We start from the raw sequence: 16,182 nt of genomic DNA, 5'->3' as shown, positions 1-16,182 counted from the left end.
TAACGGGTTTGTGTTCGATGAGTTCATGTTGGGTAGGTGTCATGGCTATAACTCACTAGGGGGCGCCACAATATTAGTGCAAAAGGTGCAAAACAATGTTGCAATATAATCAAAACGTCCGTCGTCGAGAGGTCCCTTTTAGAAAGGTGGGATAAGTAACTGCCTCGTTGCTCTAGTGATCGCAAGCGCGGCTGCTGTGCGCGAGGTCTCGGGTTCGATTCCCGGGTCGGACCAAAATAGCTTTGTGGGTTATCTTAAACTGTCACAAAGCAGCCCGTAGTCTGAAAGTTACTGATTGATACACCTGTGCATCGGGGAGCACGTAAATGTCGGTCCTGCGCCTGATCTCTTTCCGGTCGTGTCGGATTGCCGTCCCATCGGGTTATGAGAGTGAAGGAATAACGAATGCACCTGTGTCTGCGCAAATGCTTGTGCACTATAATATGTCTTGCGCAGCTGGCTGATCTTAAGTGAGAACAGCCGCCGTGGCCGAAATCGGCCGTGGACGCCATTACAAGGCGTCGTTGCTTTTAGATGGAAGGGAGATTTCAGGTTCAAGTAAATAAAATACAGATGCTATTTCCAAAATGATTTATTCATTTTGAATCCTTGGTTAACAAAATTAAATCAAATTTTATAATACACGAAATGTACAGAAAACAAGTACTTTTACAATACAAGTTAATATTCGGTCTTTTCAACCAAAATATAAAATAATTTGTCATTTTTATTCATCTAAATATTTAAGATAGTCGACAATAAGATACATATTTTCAACTAGATATTTTGAATAACAATTTCCATACTTACTCTAATTTTAGTATTTTTGTCAATTTTCTACTACCAGCCGAAATATGAGAAATCATAATTCAGATATTTCTAGACAGTATTTTTTACAAAAAAAAAAACAAATATTTGCTCATTATACTTGAGGCAGATTTTTCAATCATCAGTTAATTTCTATCTGGAGAATAAATATTCTATTCTTTAATTTATTTATGGCAATCCATGTCGAAGCACGTCATGTGAAATGAGAAGCAAGTAGTGAATCATCATCATCTGCCTAGCCTTCTCCCAACTATGTTGGGGTCGGCTTCCAGTCTAACCGGATGCAGCTCTGAGTACCAGTGTGCCACAAGGAGCGACTGCCTATCTGACCTCCTCAACCATGATTTGAATATAGCATTTTGACATATTTTCTATACAAAAAGCTGTCAAATATATTCTTCAGATAAAAGTTAACCGACGATTGAAATGTCCGCCCTCAATAACTTATTATTAGTTAAGAAAGTATCAAAATATCGTCACACGAAAAGTACCAAGGATTTTAATTTTAGTACACATTTTTATTTCTTATTATTTCTAGATAAACTAAAGAATCGCACCAAAAATGTTACATTTCCATCATTTTGCGAAATTGACAGTGAACAGGATTTTTGACTAGTTCTTAACCGACTTCAAAAAAGAGGAGGTTCTAAGTTTGACCTGTATGTAAGATTACATATGGCTGAATCGATTTTATTGCGGTTTTCAGCATAATAATTGTCAGATTTAGAAGGTTTTTGATAAATTTTTGAAATCGGTTTTTACAATGATGGACAAAAGTAAAACAGTCATTTGAAAGACTATTTTCATATTAAATTGATCAATAGCTTTTTCTATTTTCTTTGGCACTTGAACATTAGTGTCTAGTATTGATCAATCATGAAAAATAAGAATTTATGCTTTTTAACCAGTTTCTAAGTACTTTAGTCTACAGTTTATTTTCATTTTAAGAAGAGTGTCTATGGAGTTTCTTGCCGGCTTTTCTCCATGAGACCAACTTTTTGGAACCGTGCAACTAGTGTGACGTTTCATAGGAGCCTGCAAAGGCCTATTTGTAATAAAAACATTTGACTTGAATTTTAAGGGAAAGTAGATAATAGTACTCCAAAACCGGCCTTTAAAATAAAATTTCACTGCAAATTTGCAAAATATGGTCAAATTTAGATGAAAATTACATATTTTTCTTTTTTTTTTACTTTAAATAAGTATAAATAATGCGTGGTATGTACATTGGGAATGAATCCATTGTTATTTACGTTACTTTACATAAAATCAAGTAACGTTGATGTTGTTAAAGTATATAATAATAATTCGGATTTTTCATACATAAGATGTTTACAAAATCTTATTTTTAAAATGAAAATTTTTCAAACAAATCAAGTTTTTATAAGTACATAATAATGTATTGTGAAAAAGAATTCGCTTATTTTTTATACAAATATTGTGAAAAAAAGTGCTGTTGGAACTTAATCTTGTAAATTAAGTCTGTATTGAAAATTAATAATCTGTGAATAAGAATAATGGCGTCCTGTGATCAAAAAAGGCGCCAAAAAGTACCATAGAGTTTTGTAGGTACATTTTTAGTTATAAAATCATTTTTTTTTCTGTAATTTTGTTCACTGAAACTAATGCTTAGTTTATGTATTTTTTTGACAAACATTAATTCCAGTCGTTTTTATTTATTTGTGCGAAAGTGTGCTGTGGAGTTCAGTAGTTTTGGAGATTCATTCGAAAGGGCAGATGGATTGACAAACAGTCTGCAATGTGTACGAGGACGGTCGCTTAGCCCCGCACCCGCACGGCGCGTGCGTTAATAATATACATAAAAAATATATTTAACCATTGTATATTATTGTATATCGGAGCTCGGCATGACAGAAAACTATGTTTTTTGTAAATAGTAGAAAAAAATAATCTACCAATTAATCAAAATCGAATGATCTGGCAACACCATTCAAAAATGAATCAGTATTGCCAGTATTTTAGAATTTAGACTGGCAATTCCACGCCCAAATACAGCTAAGACAACTGTCTATGACTGTGGTATTACCATTTAATGAGTTTACAAAGAACACAACATTCTGTCATACGGAACTTAACTATTGTACATTGTGGAGGATAAGGGGTGAATCCGGGGGGAGGGGGTGTATATGTGTGTATAAATATATCTTCTACTAACTAGAGGTGCGCCGTGCGGTCAACTTAAACTAGTGCGGTCACTTCAGTCTTATAATTCGGTCTGTCGTCGAGTTGCTTGAACATGGCTCAACAATTTAGGGTGTATAGTGAGTCGTATAAAGTTGGGTCAAAAATTATTGAGTGTATAAAATCGTGCGGAGAATTTCGAAGTTTATACCACTCGCTATAGAATTTTTAACTTAAAAAATCCGCCAAACCTGCCTATAAAATTCTATATGCCATTGTATCAACTCGAGGGCGACAGGCCACAGAAATATTGTCGTCTGCTCTTACACATTGCAAGGCGGTTTCTTGGTTGCGCAGAGCGCTCGGTTGGGCCCGCGTGGGCCGGAGCAGCACGCGGGTACTGTGTAAACGGACTTATGCTAACTTAGAACTAACAGGTCTTGGTGGTAAACTTCATAAAAATGTATTAGGAGCCATAGTATGTAGTCTAGAAGTAAATATAATAAATTTTGCAAAAACCAGTCATGATATGGATGGTTTTAATATTGAATTTGGATTTTAGAAGAGATACCGAGATATATTTTTGGGTCAAAGGTGGAATTTTTGTTTAAACCTGTCATGGATGGCCTTTATTTATAAATGGATTGAATAGATAGATTTTTGAGCTTCAAGACTCTATTATTGGCCAAGATCAACTTTGAAAACATTGGGCGAGCTATTGGGATGAATTTTTACCTTTTTGATAACCATATCTAATTGATATTTTGAAACAGACAATAGCAGGTTTTAAAAACCATTATATATTGTCAGAAAATAATGGCTCTGCCTTCAATATGCTTGTCAATAGATAGTTTTATGAAGTTTAACAACAAGATATAGCATTTTAAAAGATATGGCTGCAAAAATTATGGATATTAAGTCAAAATTACAGCGAAACAGCTTTAAATTTTTTACCTTTCCTAAAAATTTAGAAAATAACCTTTTTGTCCTAAAGATCGTGGTTGTTATTAAAAAGATATTTTCACAGCCATATCTCCTAAAATAGTTCAAGAGATTGGAACAATAGTTTAACACTTAAGTCTATGTAAAAAAGTTGATAAGTAAACTTGGTTTTATATGAACATTCTTATATTTTGTTATTGTTGTATGTATTGTATAAAGTTTGTATAAAAAACGTGTAAAAACTGTGATGTATAAGGTCAAATAATTATGTTTATTAAAGATGTTATATGAAATGGAATAGTTTAGTTTTGTATTTTTATTCCCGATTTACGAAACGAAAACCATTTTGATGGTAAGCGAAAAATGGTTTAAAAAAAAGTTTATTATGGGCCAATTGTCATCAAGAGGGGAATTCACTCTAGCCGCAAGTTATTAAATTATTTTAATGTAAACAGATATATTGTCAGGAAATAGTGGCAAAGGATTTCTTCTTGTTTTAATTCTCCTATATTTTATAGAATGCTCAAGGTTTTTTGTATAACTGTTGTAATTAATCTTTTATATTTCATACTAGAAGATTAAGAAAGTATAACTTCTGCTCTAGCTAGTAAAGGGTGAATTTAGGCTAAACCAACAAATAATAATTTATTTGTTGGGCCTAAATCCACCCTAAAAATACTGAAAAAGCTAGACCAAAATTTAAGTTTAACTTCAGCCAACACAACTGAGACAAAAATCAACTTCTTGGTATGTATAAGAATAATATTTAGAATTTGCACATGTTTTGTGTCACTGTGAAAGTTGTCTGACCAGAAGACAGTTAAATTTGACCAGTAAACATGTTTTTAAGCTTGTACGCTCATTGTTCGGGACCCCTACCTTACTTCCCGGTAACTGTCATGATCAAGGGTGCTCCCGGTGAAAGAAAACCGGTTACAATTCAATGCCAAGAGGGATCTTGGGACCGGATGAGAGAAAGCACATGATAATGGACCGAAGGAAATGGTAATTTTAGTCACTGCAATGGTATCTCCAATGTTCCCATAGATTTTTTGTTTGTGTTTTGTTTAAGTTTTTGGAATGGTTTATTTTATACTGGGAACTATTTTTAAGGCCTTTTGTCAGCTGAAAGTTTTCAACAATGATTATGAGAAACTGAAAATCTATTGTGTTACGACTTCAGAAGACACAAATCCCTTTGTCAATTGAAAATCTAGTTATTATAATCCATTGTTTTAAATTAACCAGTTACACTGGCTATGGACTGCACAAGGCATCAGGCCGAGTAGGCCTATTTAGTGTAGAATAGACTTGCATAAGGCCAAATTCACTTTCAAAAAACATGGTTAACAAATGCAAGCCTACTATGCCCGCTAACTTTTCCGCATAAAACGGATAGTTCATAAAATCAGTCCTATATAATAAATAACGTTCATATAAAACCAAGCTATCAAAAATATCACATATCAGCCTTATAACTAGAACAGACCAACATGGTAGCGAGGACTCGCTGTGCGCTCCCTGCCTTCATGCAACGAAGTCTAGCGGCCGGTTGAACCCGCCCTTACGGTTCATATACTGTCTGTACTTACGTTTCAACACCACATGGACGTCCCCTTCAACATTGTCCTCAACTTTCTTCCCTTTGGTCGTGTCGAAGCCACAGAATCCCATAACTTTTAACATCTCCTGTTCTTCAGGAGTTTTACCTTCTAAATCTGCTGGGGTGACTATCGGACGCTCGCCGAACGTTTTCTTCGGCTTGACGAAGGACGTAGACGGTCCTGGGGACGTGGAACGGGAGCGGCGGCGACGCGGCGAGGGGCTCCGGCGGCGGTCCGGGGAGCGCCGCCGGCGGTCGAGAGAGCGCGAACGGGACCGGGTGCGAGGTCTCCGCCTCTCGCGGTCCCTATCTCGGTCTCTGTCGCGGTCGCGATCCCGGCGCCTGTCATCGCGACGCCGCGGGCTGGGCGAACGACCCATGTTAACCTATACAACCAGATTTCACAGTAAATACACATGATACGTAAGAGAAAACAATAAATAATGTAAGAAATAAGTGTGCACACAAATATTTACCTCAGTTTTAAGTCAACAGTTTTAAAATTTTACAAAAACAAAAAGTAACAATAACGCACAACTTAGTCCAACGCCATTTTGAAAGTGAATGAATGAAATGAACGAAAACGCCGAAAGATTGATTTCCCCCTCCTAACGATGATTTGCGTTTAGTTATGCACTACACTTTAATTGTTTCGTTAAAATAATGGCTTTATCCACGACTTTTACTGCGTTAAAACATAGAATTCAGAATTTTTATTATTCATGAGTACATTTTGTATTGTATTGTGTCAACACATTTTTCTTTCCTAATCCTAGATCAGAATATTTTATTTCAGAAGGGATGGCTACTAAACGCAAATTACGTTTCATTTCATGTAATACAATTGTATCGACTGCAAAAAATAGCGATTTAATAATTTTTTAATTCGCTAACAATTTTACAATGATCTGCACTTTCAAAAAAATAATTCTAAAATCGGATTCGATCACAAAAAATCGTTTTTCAAAAACAATTTTAAAACTTTATATAAGTACTGCGTATACAGGAACAAAAAAACAAGTGTTGTCACTTTACCAAAAGTACCCGACTTTATGAAGTTCCCGCAGTTTACCTGGTCTTTATTTTGTAAAAAAAAAAATGAAAAAGCAGAACCTGTTATTTTGCGAGTGTATGCCATTTTCATCAATCGAGTTACTTTTTCTAAGTATAAACTGCTGCATTTTGGAAAGTTATTTATTTTTTATTAACACGTTCGCGTAAGCAACGTCTTACAACGTCGTATTGATATAAGTCTGAAAAGGCCCAACGTCGTACGACGGCCTCTAGATTGTCATATTTATTTTGACGGACCATGTCAGACCTATGTGGTGGCGACAACGTTTATAGACGTCGGACGTGAAATAACGTTGCGCCACATAACACAGATTATAAGACTACGTATAACGGCGGGACGTCTTAAGACTTGGTTTAATTTTGTGTGCGAAAAAGGTGCGCCACAGTACCAACATTTAAAAATGAGATTGCTCACGCGAACGTGTTAAATTATTAAGCAACTTACACAAACAAGCTATGTTTTCTGCTTTCAAAATGATTTGTCGTTTTATAAGTGAGGATTATAATATTTGGACGATATTGTGTCCTGGTTGTGAACAGAATATCTAATAGCACGACAGTAGTAGTCAATGAGCTTGTTGGAATCCGAAGGTAATTTTACTTTAAAATCTTGCAACCCAGTAGACCCCAGCGCCATCTGAAGCGTGGCTTCCGATGTCAGTCGACAGCAGCGACGCTACGGCGAAAAAACGAAACTCGCGCCGACATCGATCTACTCCGGTGGCGTGTTACAGAAATTCTTTTTTTACGAACGAATTATTGAAATAAACGCTCCACGCGTAATGTCGGTAGTGCTGGTGCTTTGAAAATTGACGAACAACGTTTTGTGCATGTTATTTTATATAATGTTACCTCGTTTATGTGCTTAGTGTAAGTTACAATAGCTATCCGATAAGTGTGTGAAGTGACTCAAAAATCGAGATTTTAACGCGTCTTGGAGTTCTGCCGGTGAGTATTGCGTGTGTTCAGCTTTCTTTTGTGCACATTTGTTTACATTTACATTAAGAACGCGGCAGTTTTATGTCGGAATGCGTTTTTTTCGTCACCCGCGTTAGGGTGTGTCTAGTAATGCTAATAGGAATTGGGTCGGATTTTTTTTAGATCACTGTCTACAAACGTATCTTTATCGGCGGTATCGGTTAATTAGCGTGTTTTGCGATAATTTTGGTGCATTATACACAAAAGATATTGCCTCGCGACAGGTCAATCTTACAAAATAGGTATGTTATACAAATCACCTAAAATACTTGATCAAACACAAAATAATCGTGTTTTGTAACATTGATAAGTCTTAGAAGTGAGTTTTATCCGTTTCTTTTGGGCGTGACTCTAATCAATTACATTATTATCTCTTCAATAATGTGAGCTGATGTCACCGCGTAGGATCGGTACTATATAACCCGACCGAATGTGATAGACCATGCGTATTACGTGTTGTGTGCGTGACGGAAGTGTGTTTCAATTTGGTCGGGTAACCTGGCAAGTTGATGTCGGCCAAATTATGGGCGATTGAAGCCGCTTCAGATTTTTCGATGTGATTTAACGGATGAAGTGATTTTTATACTGGTTTTCTTCATTCACGTGTCTCGGGAATATGTTTAGCTGTCTTTATAAACGTGAATGTACACCTAATTAGTTATGCAGGAGTTTTAATTAGTGTAATAATTGGGGTCTAAAGGTTGAACAATGGGTGATGAGTGATGACTCTAGATACCATTCTTTAAGTTTTTGGTCAAATTTTTGACTGAGAATAAGCCACAAAATGTTTGTAGTAAAGAATGTATATTAATTACAGTTCTACTGAACAGATTTGAGCAAAATTCCTCACATAAAATTCATGCCTAATTCAAATCATCTTCCTAGGCTTTTCCCAACTGTATTATTAGGGTCTATACATGGAGAAACTGCATATCTGATCTCCTTAACCCAGTTACAACAACATGACTCCCTTTTTTAAGACTGGTTATCAGGCTATCTGGCTTCTGATTCTGACTAATCCTGACAACAACTAAAGACTCCTTCTAGTCAGTTCTACAAAATAATTGTCAAGGAATTTTCAAAATCGGTTAGGTAGATCCAGAAATTACTGCCTGCAATCTTTAAGTTTTTAAAATATGACTTCAGAAGTTATATCATTTAGTAAAATAACTATCTTTTAATAAATAACATATGAAACTCAAGTCTTGTAGAATATTTGCTCAGAAACACATACTCTTTGCAAATCTCCAAGTGGCAGTTGCTTCACCCAGTTTGTAAGATTAGATAACAAGTTCAGACAACTGATAAATACATATTATTTAGATATTTAATAACATTTCATACTTAGTAGAGGCTTTTCTTTAAATCATCATCATCCTCCGAGCCTTTTTTCCCAACCAAGTTGGGGTCGGCTTTCAGTCTAACCGGATGTAGCTGTGTACCAGTGTGCCACAAGGAGCGACTGCCCTATCTTTAAATATAGTCACTATTTTCTCTCTTTCATCTGATAAAAAATAATAATGGAATCCAGAATAAATGTTGGTCATAAGGAGATCAGCCAGCTGCGCAGGACATATTATAGTTTGTGCACATTAGCTTGTACTGCGGTGCACTGACTATTCCTTCACTCTCATAGAGCGATGCGATGACAATACGACACCACCGGAGAGAGATCAAGAGTATCCATGACATATACATGCTATCATCACACCTAATTATGTCTAAATTGGTTTAGCTATTTACTGTGTTAAGTTAATAATCGTTGATGTGTAACTCATTAACATGTTACAAACTTAAAGAATTCAGGTAACATGTAGCTGTCTCATATTGAACTGTTTTTGGAATCAGTCCAATTTTTTCTACAGATTTTCCATTACAATAAATATATTATAAATATATTTTGTCCCTTCTCCAAACAAATTATCATCTGTCTAGCCTTTTCCCAACTATGTTGGGGATTGTCTTCCAGTCTTAGCTGGATGCAGCTAAGCACCAGTGTTTTATATGGAGCGACTGCCTATCTGACCTCCTCCACCCAGTTACCCCGGCAACCCAATACACCCTTGACAAGACTGCCAAAGATGTTCAAATGACAACAGAGACCTTCAGTTTATCGTGCCTTTTGAAACATAGAGGAGCTCGTCATTACAAAATGGTCACCCATCCACGGAGCGATCGCGCCAAGAGTTGCTTACCCTTATGAACGATTGATACGCGGCTTCGACTTAGTCACAAACTCTATTCATATCTATAAATAATATTTGTATACTTAATAGATAAAATCTCATTGGAATATTAAGTATGTCTAAATAATAAAATTATACAGCCTACTTACCATATCCTATAAAAGAAAAATAAATGATTTGTCATCCATCACGTGAGTAATACTAGCGTAAGTAATTAGTGTCAGGTCATTGACCCTACATAATTATAAGTAGGTATGTATCATGTGGAATTTCATTCATAGTACATAGGCTAGGCTAGTGTCATATTATTACTTTTTATGGAAATATAGGCAGTTGCTCCTTGTGGCTCACTGGTACTCAGCTGCATCTGGTGAGACTGGTAACATACTTGGGAAAAGGCTAGGCAAATGATGAAAGGACACCAGATAAATTTTATGTCAAAACTGCTAGCTGGCCCAGCAATTATAATGTATTACTAACTGTTCCCTGCGGTTTTACCTGTGTCTCGCGGGAATCACTTCCTGCATCTGGATAAAAGGTAGACTGTTACATTGTCCTGATGTAGAGCTATATTACTGTAAAGTTTCATCAAAATCTGTTCAGTAGTTTTTACATGAAAGAGTAAAAGTTTTACACATCGAAGCTTTCATAATATAATATAGGTGTGATATTCGTATTTAAAAATACAAACAATACTGGCATATTGATCTAGAAAAACATGAAAGTTCTAGACTAAAAACACTGATAATGATTATCTGCATTGAATTACATACACTGCAATGTGGGTTAGTTTATTTGTGTCACACTTTTATGTAGATATATTTAGATTGTGTACAAATATCATGTACCTATATTTCTGTAGCATATGTATATTTACCTGTTTTTTGAAACAATGGCATATCAATTTACCTGATGCATGGCAGTCATTTGGCAGTTGATATGTTGGTCAGATTGATCAATTTCAGTGGCATGCACTTGGACAGGCCTATGCCCAGCAGTGGACTGCGATAGGCTGATGATGATGATGATGATGTTGGTCAGAAGCGAATAAGTGTAACAATCTCATTGAAGGTTGTGTAGACTGTAGATGTCAGATATTCAGTCATCTTGTGTAAATCACTGGATCTGCAATGCCTCAGAGAGCAAGTTAACCTATCAGTCCTATGCTTGATCTGGCTCTGGGCTATGAGAGTGAAGGAATAGTGAGTGCACCTGTGTCCAAGCAAATGCTTGTGTGCTATAATGTGTCCTGTGGGCTGATGTTTGGACTTGTTTATTACTCATTTCTTCTTCTTCTTTCGTGTCGATGACATATCTTATAGTGAGACTACACTTCGTCAGCCCAATATGCCGCCACAGTGAAAGCACGGCCCACGGTGATTACTCACTGTTGATTTGATTATACACTCAAAAGGAATTGATGTATTAATTTGATCATGGTCAACTATCTTTGTAACTATTAATTGTTACGTAATGTAGACTATATCACATGGATCACCCCAGACACATGTGTCATACAATCATGTATCAATTACCCAGCCAGCTTATCTGTGAGTGCACCTCTGTCTGTAGTCGTTATGTCACTCATATGGGTACAAACTGTTATCTATTGCTATAGGTTAGTCTAGTATTGCTAACTACATAGTTATAGCCCTTGATGACTTGCGCAAGACGGCTGGCAGGAGCTGGATGCGAGCAGCCGAAAATCGATCTCAGTGGCGTGCACTTGGACAGGCCTATGTCCAGCAGTGGACTGCGATAGGCTGATGATGATGATGATGACAGCCCTTGACTTCATCTGCGGGATTGTTCTTGTGAGTGACCGCGGCGCTGGTACATAAAGGGCTTAAGAAGGAACATGGCGGGTCAGTAAGAGTCTGACATTCCCGAGCGCTGCACACATAGCGGGAGACGTCATTTGAGATACGAAGTAGCATATGTCCTTTCTCAGGCTTTAGTCTACCTAACTGCCATTAGAAGCTGAATATTTATTATTTACAGATTACAAACGGAACGATAGAGTATATTAGTGCAAACACTGTATTTTTGTTTTAGTTCAATTAAAAAGTGATTCATTTTAACCAAACACCTATTAAAACTCAAAACGGTTAACGTAACGCTAACATTAGTCAAAATACCTCATCAAGAGGTTAAAACCTTGCACAGTTAAAACAATACAGTGAGTTAAAATCGCGTCATTACTAACTACTAAACAGAACCGGTCTGACAAAGGGTCTGTCTGTCCGACAATTTGTCTGCATAACATTTGTCATGCATTTCTCAGAAATTTTACTGCTTTTCTTATGTTTGTCTGTTTGAGTTTGGACGTTTTCTCTGAAATGACGGCCTCATATTTGATTGATGTCTTAAGAAATACTGGTAAGTCAAATAAGTTTGCACTTCCGAAATTACCTTCGATAGCTTGGCTAATTGGTTAGTGACACTCCCCATATACCTGTAAAAATATTATTAAAAAAAACTAAACCCCATAAGTAACTCTCTGTCCTGCTTTCACGTCAATACTTTTAAACAGTATAATCTAGAGCCTACTTTTAACCTACTACTACTTTTAACCAGGTGCGAGAAAAAGTTATTTCAGGACTTGAGTAAAACCGCTAAGAACACCTAGTTTAGAAACAAAACTTCCTAGCTATTTTTAAACTCGTGTCTAACAAAAACGCGCCTAGAATGTCACTAGACAACTTGGGTGTCAGTGACCCGTAATATTGCTAATGTCATACTAATGACAGCTTAGAAAAGCGTGCAGAGTAGTTTTTTGGGGATCCCTTCTCAAAAGGAAAATAATAAAAATAAATTACTAAGATTTCGCTGTCCGTTAGTATCTCATGAACCTGATAGATTTACTGTTGTTTTTGCAGATTATGGATTATTGTTGCCGCTATAACAATACCTAGGTTAAAATATAGAATAACAAATTTGTTACGGGCTACCAAATAGCAAATATCCTTCTCCGTGTGAGAGGAGGCCTGTCCCCAGCAGTGGGACGATAAAAAGACTGTAACAGTAACAGCAAATGTGACTTTTTCTTCGTTTCTTAGATTTTGGTATGGAACCTTTTGTGCGCGAGTCAGACTCGCACTTGGCCGGTTTTTTTTATCAATGTACTTGAGAACAATGGATGCGATGAGATTAAGCAAAAAACTGCTTAAGATTTTAAGCTTTTGAGGCGTCATATCACGCGATATTTTACCGTTTATTTTGATCCCACACAGAAGAAGGTATAAGTCATTTCAAGTTCAGTCATACATATAACTATGCAGTTGTGAAGTTAGGCACAGTTGTCTCACGAAAGCGGGTGAGGATGACTCGGAGGCTCGGCCACTGTTGAGGGTTCCCGAGCTTACGCATAGAAAACATCTAATGAATATCAAATGGCTGATTTGAGAGAAATTCCTCCAAAGGGCAATATGAGATCAAAGTACTCCTTACATACCCAATTATAAATCAAAATAATATGACTTAAAAACATTTTATTGTCCCTGTCTAGACGTTTATAGTGCGTGTTGGCCGACTTCCAGGCTGAAACTTAGATTCAAACTTAGCTATACAATGGGCACTCCTTAAATTATGACTAGACAATGCGTTTGTATGTATATCTACCTTTCAAATCTGCATTGATATGGATAATCTCGTGAAACGATGACTCAGGTAGAAAGTTGGATGATGGTACAAAAATGGTGGATTGGAAGACGTTATGGTTTTAGTAAGTCATTCGTTTCACTGTCTAATATTAATATTATGAAGAGAGTGAAGCATGAACATTTTGGGGAACTCTACATTATCTGACGAGAAATAGTTTCCATGGACACTCTACGGGGTTTTTTTTGGGAAAGTAAGAATTTAGGTCCCTATGTACTACGTAATGTACCCGGATAAAAAGTAGCCCTTTCTCGGGCTCCAGAGTCCAGGCTATCTGTGTACCAAATATATATCATTTAAATCGGTTCTATAGTTTTGGCGTGAAAGCTCAACAGACTGAATTACTTTCGCATGTATAAGGATTAGTATAGGTTGTTCTAATGTTTTCCAAGATTTGTTTTGCAAACAAATTACACACAAAAAAACTTTTTAAACCAATTCGCAATATGTGGAACAATTTAATCCTATCCAAAAACAGTTTACAGTAACCAAAACTTCTAACCTCTAACGTCGAAACCAGACGGCTAGTCTTCACGTAAAACTAGCACTCATACTTACCGATACCCATACACTGTGCTATTGAGAGAGCTATATACCTAGTGTGTGTTCTGTGAATAGGCGCGATGACGTCACTGGCGAGGTGCCAGGGATAACTTGGAGTGGGTAAATGGCTGGAAGGGATATAGCCCTGTGAAAGGTGGAAGAATCGCAGTCATAGTTTTATACATGTGTGCGTCAAGTTTAAACTTCTGCTTGAAAATATGTATTTATAAAACCCGGTAGTTTTTGCGTCGGGGGTTAAAAATGAAAGTACAAATTTTCCCAATCGAACATAAGGTTAAAACTTACAGCCTACTACAAAAACTTAAACATCTATTGAACACTTGTCTAAAAAAAGTGTGTCTGCAAAACGGACCTTATTTCAACGTCATAATCTGTCATTTTCTTAGACAAGTGTTCAATAGACGTTTAAAAGTGTTTGTGGTACGACGGTTATTGAACATTTTTGACCGACCGAGGTAGGTTGATGTGCTGTCTGTACCTTTATTTTCAGGATACTTAAAGAATTTTAAACCTGTGTTAGTATAACTTCTTATGCACTGTAGTGAGCTGTCACTATATGTTGCCTACGCGTAAATTAGCCGGCTTTCATAATACGATTCCGGTTGGTTCGATACTCTAAGTTCGGAAATAGGCGGCCGAGTCATCACCGTATGTTTATGCGATGCATGCCACCGAGAACAGGGGTATGTATGGTGAAAAAACTCCCATGTTTTTGTTTAGGTCTCTCTTTTGGGGGCAGGTGGTCGGTTTTATGGGGTAGCTACATCCGTTTTTGGTTACAATCACAACTTTTAAGGGTGCGTTTTACCAAACGTGAATGCCGTTAGTACAGAATGATAAAGAATTTGATAGGATGGTGTAGATTCTATATTATATCAAATCAAAAACCTTTATTTGAAGGCTGCATTGGCCCAAAGATATCCTTTAAGACTGACATACTTATTATATTATACATAATATATTAACATGACATATTATATTATAGTTAAACCTACCTTATAACTCACTTTATTGGAGACTAGCCGTTTTCACCCGCGTCCCGTGGTAACTACTGCCCGTACCGGGATAAAATATAGCCTATGTTACACGGGAAGAGTGTAGCGCCCCAACAGTGAAAGAATTTTTAAAATCGATTCAGTAGTTTCAGAGCTTTTAGGGTACAAATAAACAAATGTAAAAATGTTTCTTCTTTAGTACTTTTTGAGTTCGTCGCAAACAGATAGACGTAGTAATTTTAGTATCTATATATCTATAATAACTGTTTCTAGAAAGACCATTAAAGTTGTAATGTTCAAGGCTTTTTCATAGTAATATTCAACTTTATCGCTGTTTTGTTGCTATATTCGATCCGGTACTTTGTACGTGGTTTATCTGTTTGACACTGAATTTCTATTCAATAGTGAATCATTATTCATTGCTAAGTACTTTTGTTCTTAGACACTTTAATGTACTAGCGATTCGTTCGCTTATCGAGGAAGGCTATATGCTACTTTTATCCGGGTGCGCGAAGTAGTTACTACGGGACGGGTATTCTAGTTAGTTACTTACATATAGCGAATGAGTATCTGACCTCCTCAACCTGGTTACTATGGCAACACGAAAGACAGTTGAAGACTTTGTTTTCTTATAAGTGTATTGAAGTTCCATTATGTTTCGGAAGTCAGAGTTCCGTAGAAGTTTTAAAAGGTCTTTAGTCACAGTTCGTGTGTGTGCTGACTCACTTTGTTAGTGTGAAAGATGTTGGCATAAAAATAATGTCTTCAAAACTGATGTAAGCTTGGTGACTGTTCTCTAAGGAGATCAGCTGCGAAAGTCATAATACAGGACATAAGCGTTTACCCAGACACAATTGCACTCTCTCACACACAAGTCCTAAGGGACGTCAATCCGACACCACCGGAGAGAGATCACAATTCACAAGCATACGAATTCCTCACTTCGAATTGCTTTTGCTTTCAGTGTATGGCTGGAGTGTTGTTTGGGAGATGACTGCAAATAGAAAAGTAATATAGGATGAAGACTTGCAAATCATTGGGACATAGGCAATGGGAATTATGACTATTATGGAAAATATTATAATCTTTCTCATAAACCTCTATAATATCTGTGTACGCAACAGGTCGCAGGGTCTAATCCCCCAAGACTTGCAAAAATAGTTAGCCAAGTGTGCAATAAGCGGTACCGTTACGCAAGCGAGCTTTTAAA

At 36.7% G+C, this 16,182-nt stretch overlaps 2 protein-coding genes across 10 annotated transcripts in view; one reads left to right on the top strand and one right to left on the bottom strand.

The window, feature by feature from the left end:
- Window positions 1-576: 576 nt before the first annotated feature.
- Window positions 577-6,128, bottom strand: LOC110382439 (U4/U6.U5 small nuclear ribonucleoprotein 27 kDa protein). The gene is made up of 2 exons (XM_021343041.3): window positions 5,992-6,128; window positions 577-5,901 (listed from the first exon to the last, which is right to left on the bottom strand). The coding sequence occupies exon 2, from the start codon at window positions 5,893-5,895 to the stop codon at window positions 5,440-5,442; it is 456 nt and encodes a 151-aa protein (XP_021198716.1). The 5' UTR covers window positions 5,896-5,901; window positions 5,992-6,128; the 3' UTR covers window positions 577-5,439.
- Window positions 6,129-7,225: 1,097 nt separating this feature from the next.
- Hts (hu li tai shao) overlaps window positions 7,226-16,182 on the top strand; it is an 89,665-nt gene continuing 80,708 nt past the window's right edge. For 6 of the 9 annotated variants that reach the window (XM_064043054.1, XM_064043058.1, XM_064043057.1 and 3 more), the window contains exon 1: window positions 7,227-7,537. The gene's annotated coding sequence lies outside the window, so the exon portion shown is untranslated. Of the gene's footprint in view, window positions 7,538-16,182 lie in introns of all 9 variants that reach the window. The other 3 variants (XM_064043055.1, XM_064043053.1, XM_064043052.1) reach the window with 1 other exon arrangement.

Source organism: Helicoverpa armigera, chromosome 30 (genome assembly GCF_030705265.1).
Source record: "Helicoverpa armigera isolate CAAS_96S chromosome 30, ASM3070526v1, whole genome shotgun sequence".
Taxonomy (NCBI): Eukaryota; Metazoa; Arthropoda; class Insecta; order Lepidoptera; family Noctuidae; genus Helicoverpa; species Helicoverpa armigera.
The sequence above is the reverse complement of the archived record's forward strand: the minus strand, read 5'-3'. Positions and strand labels throughout refer to the sequence as shown.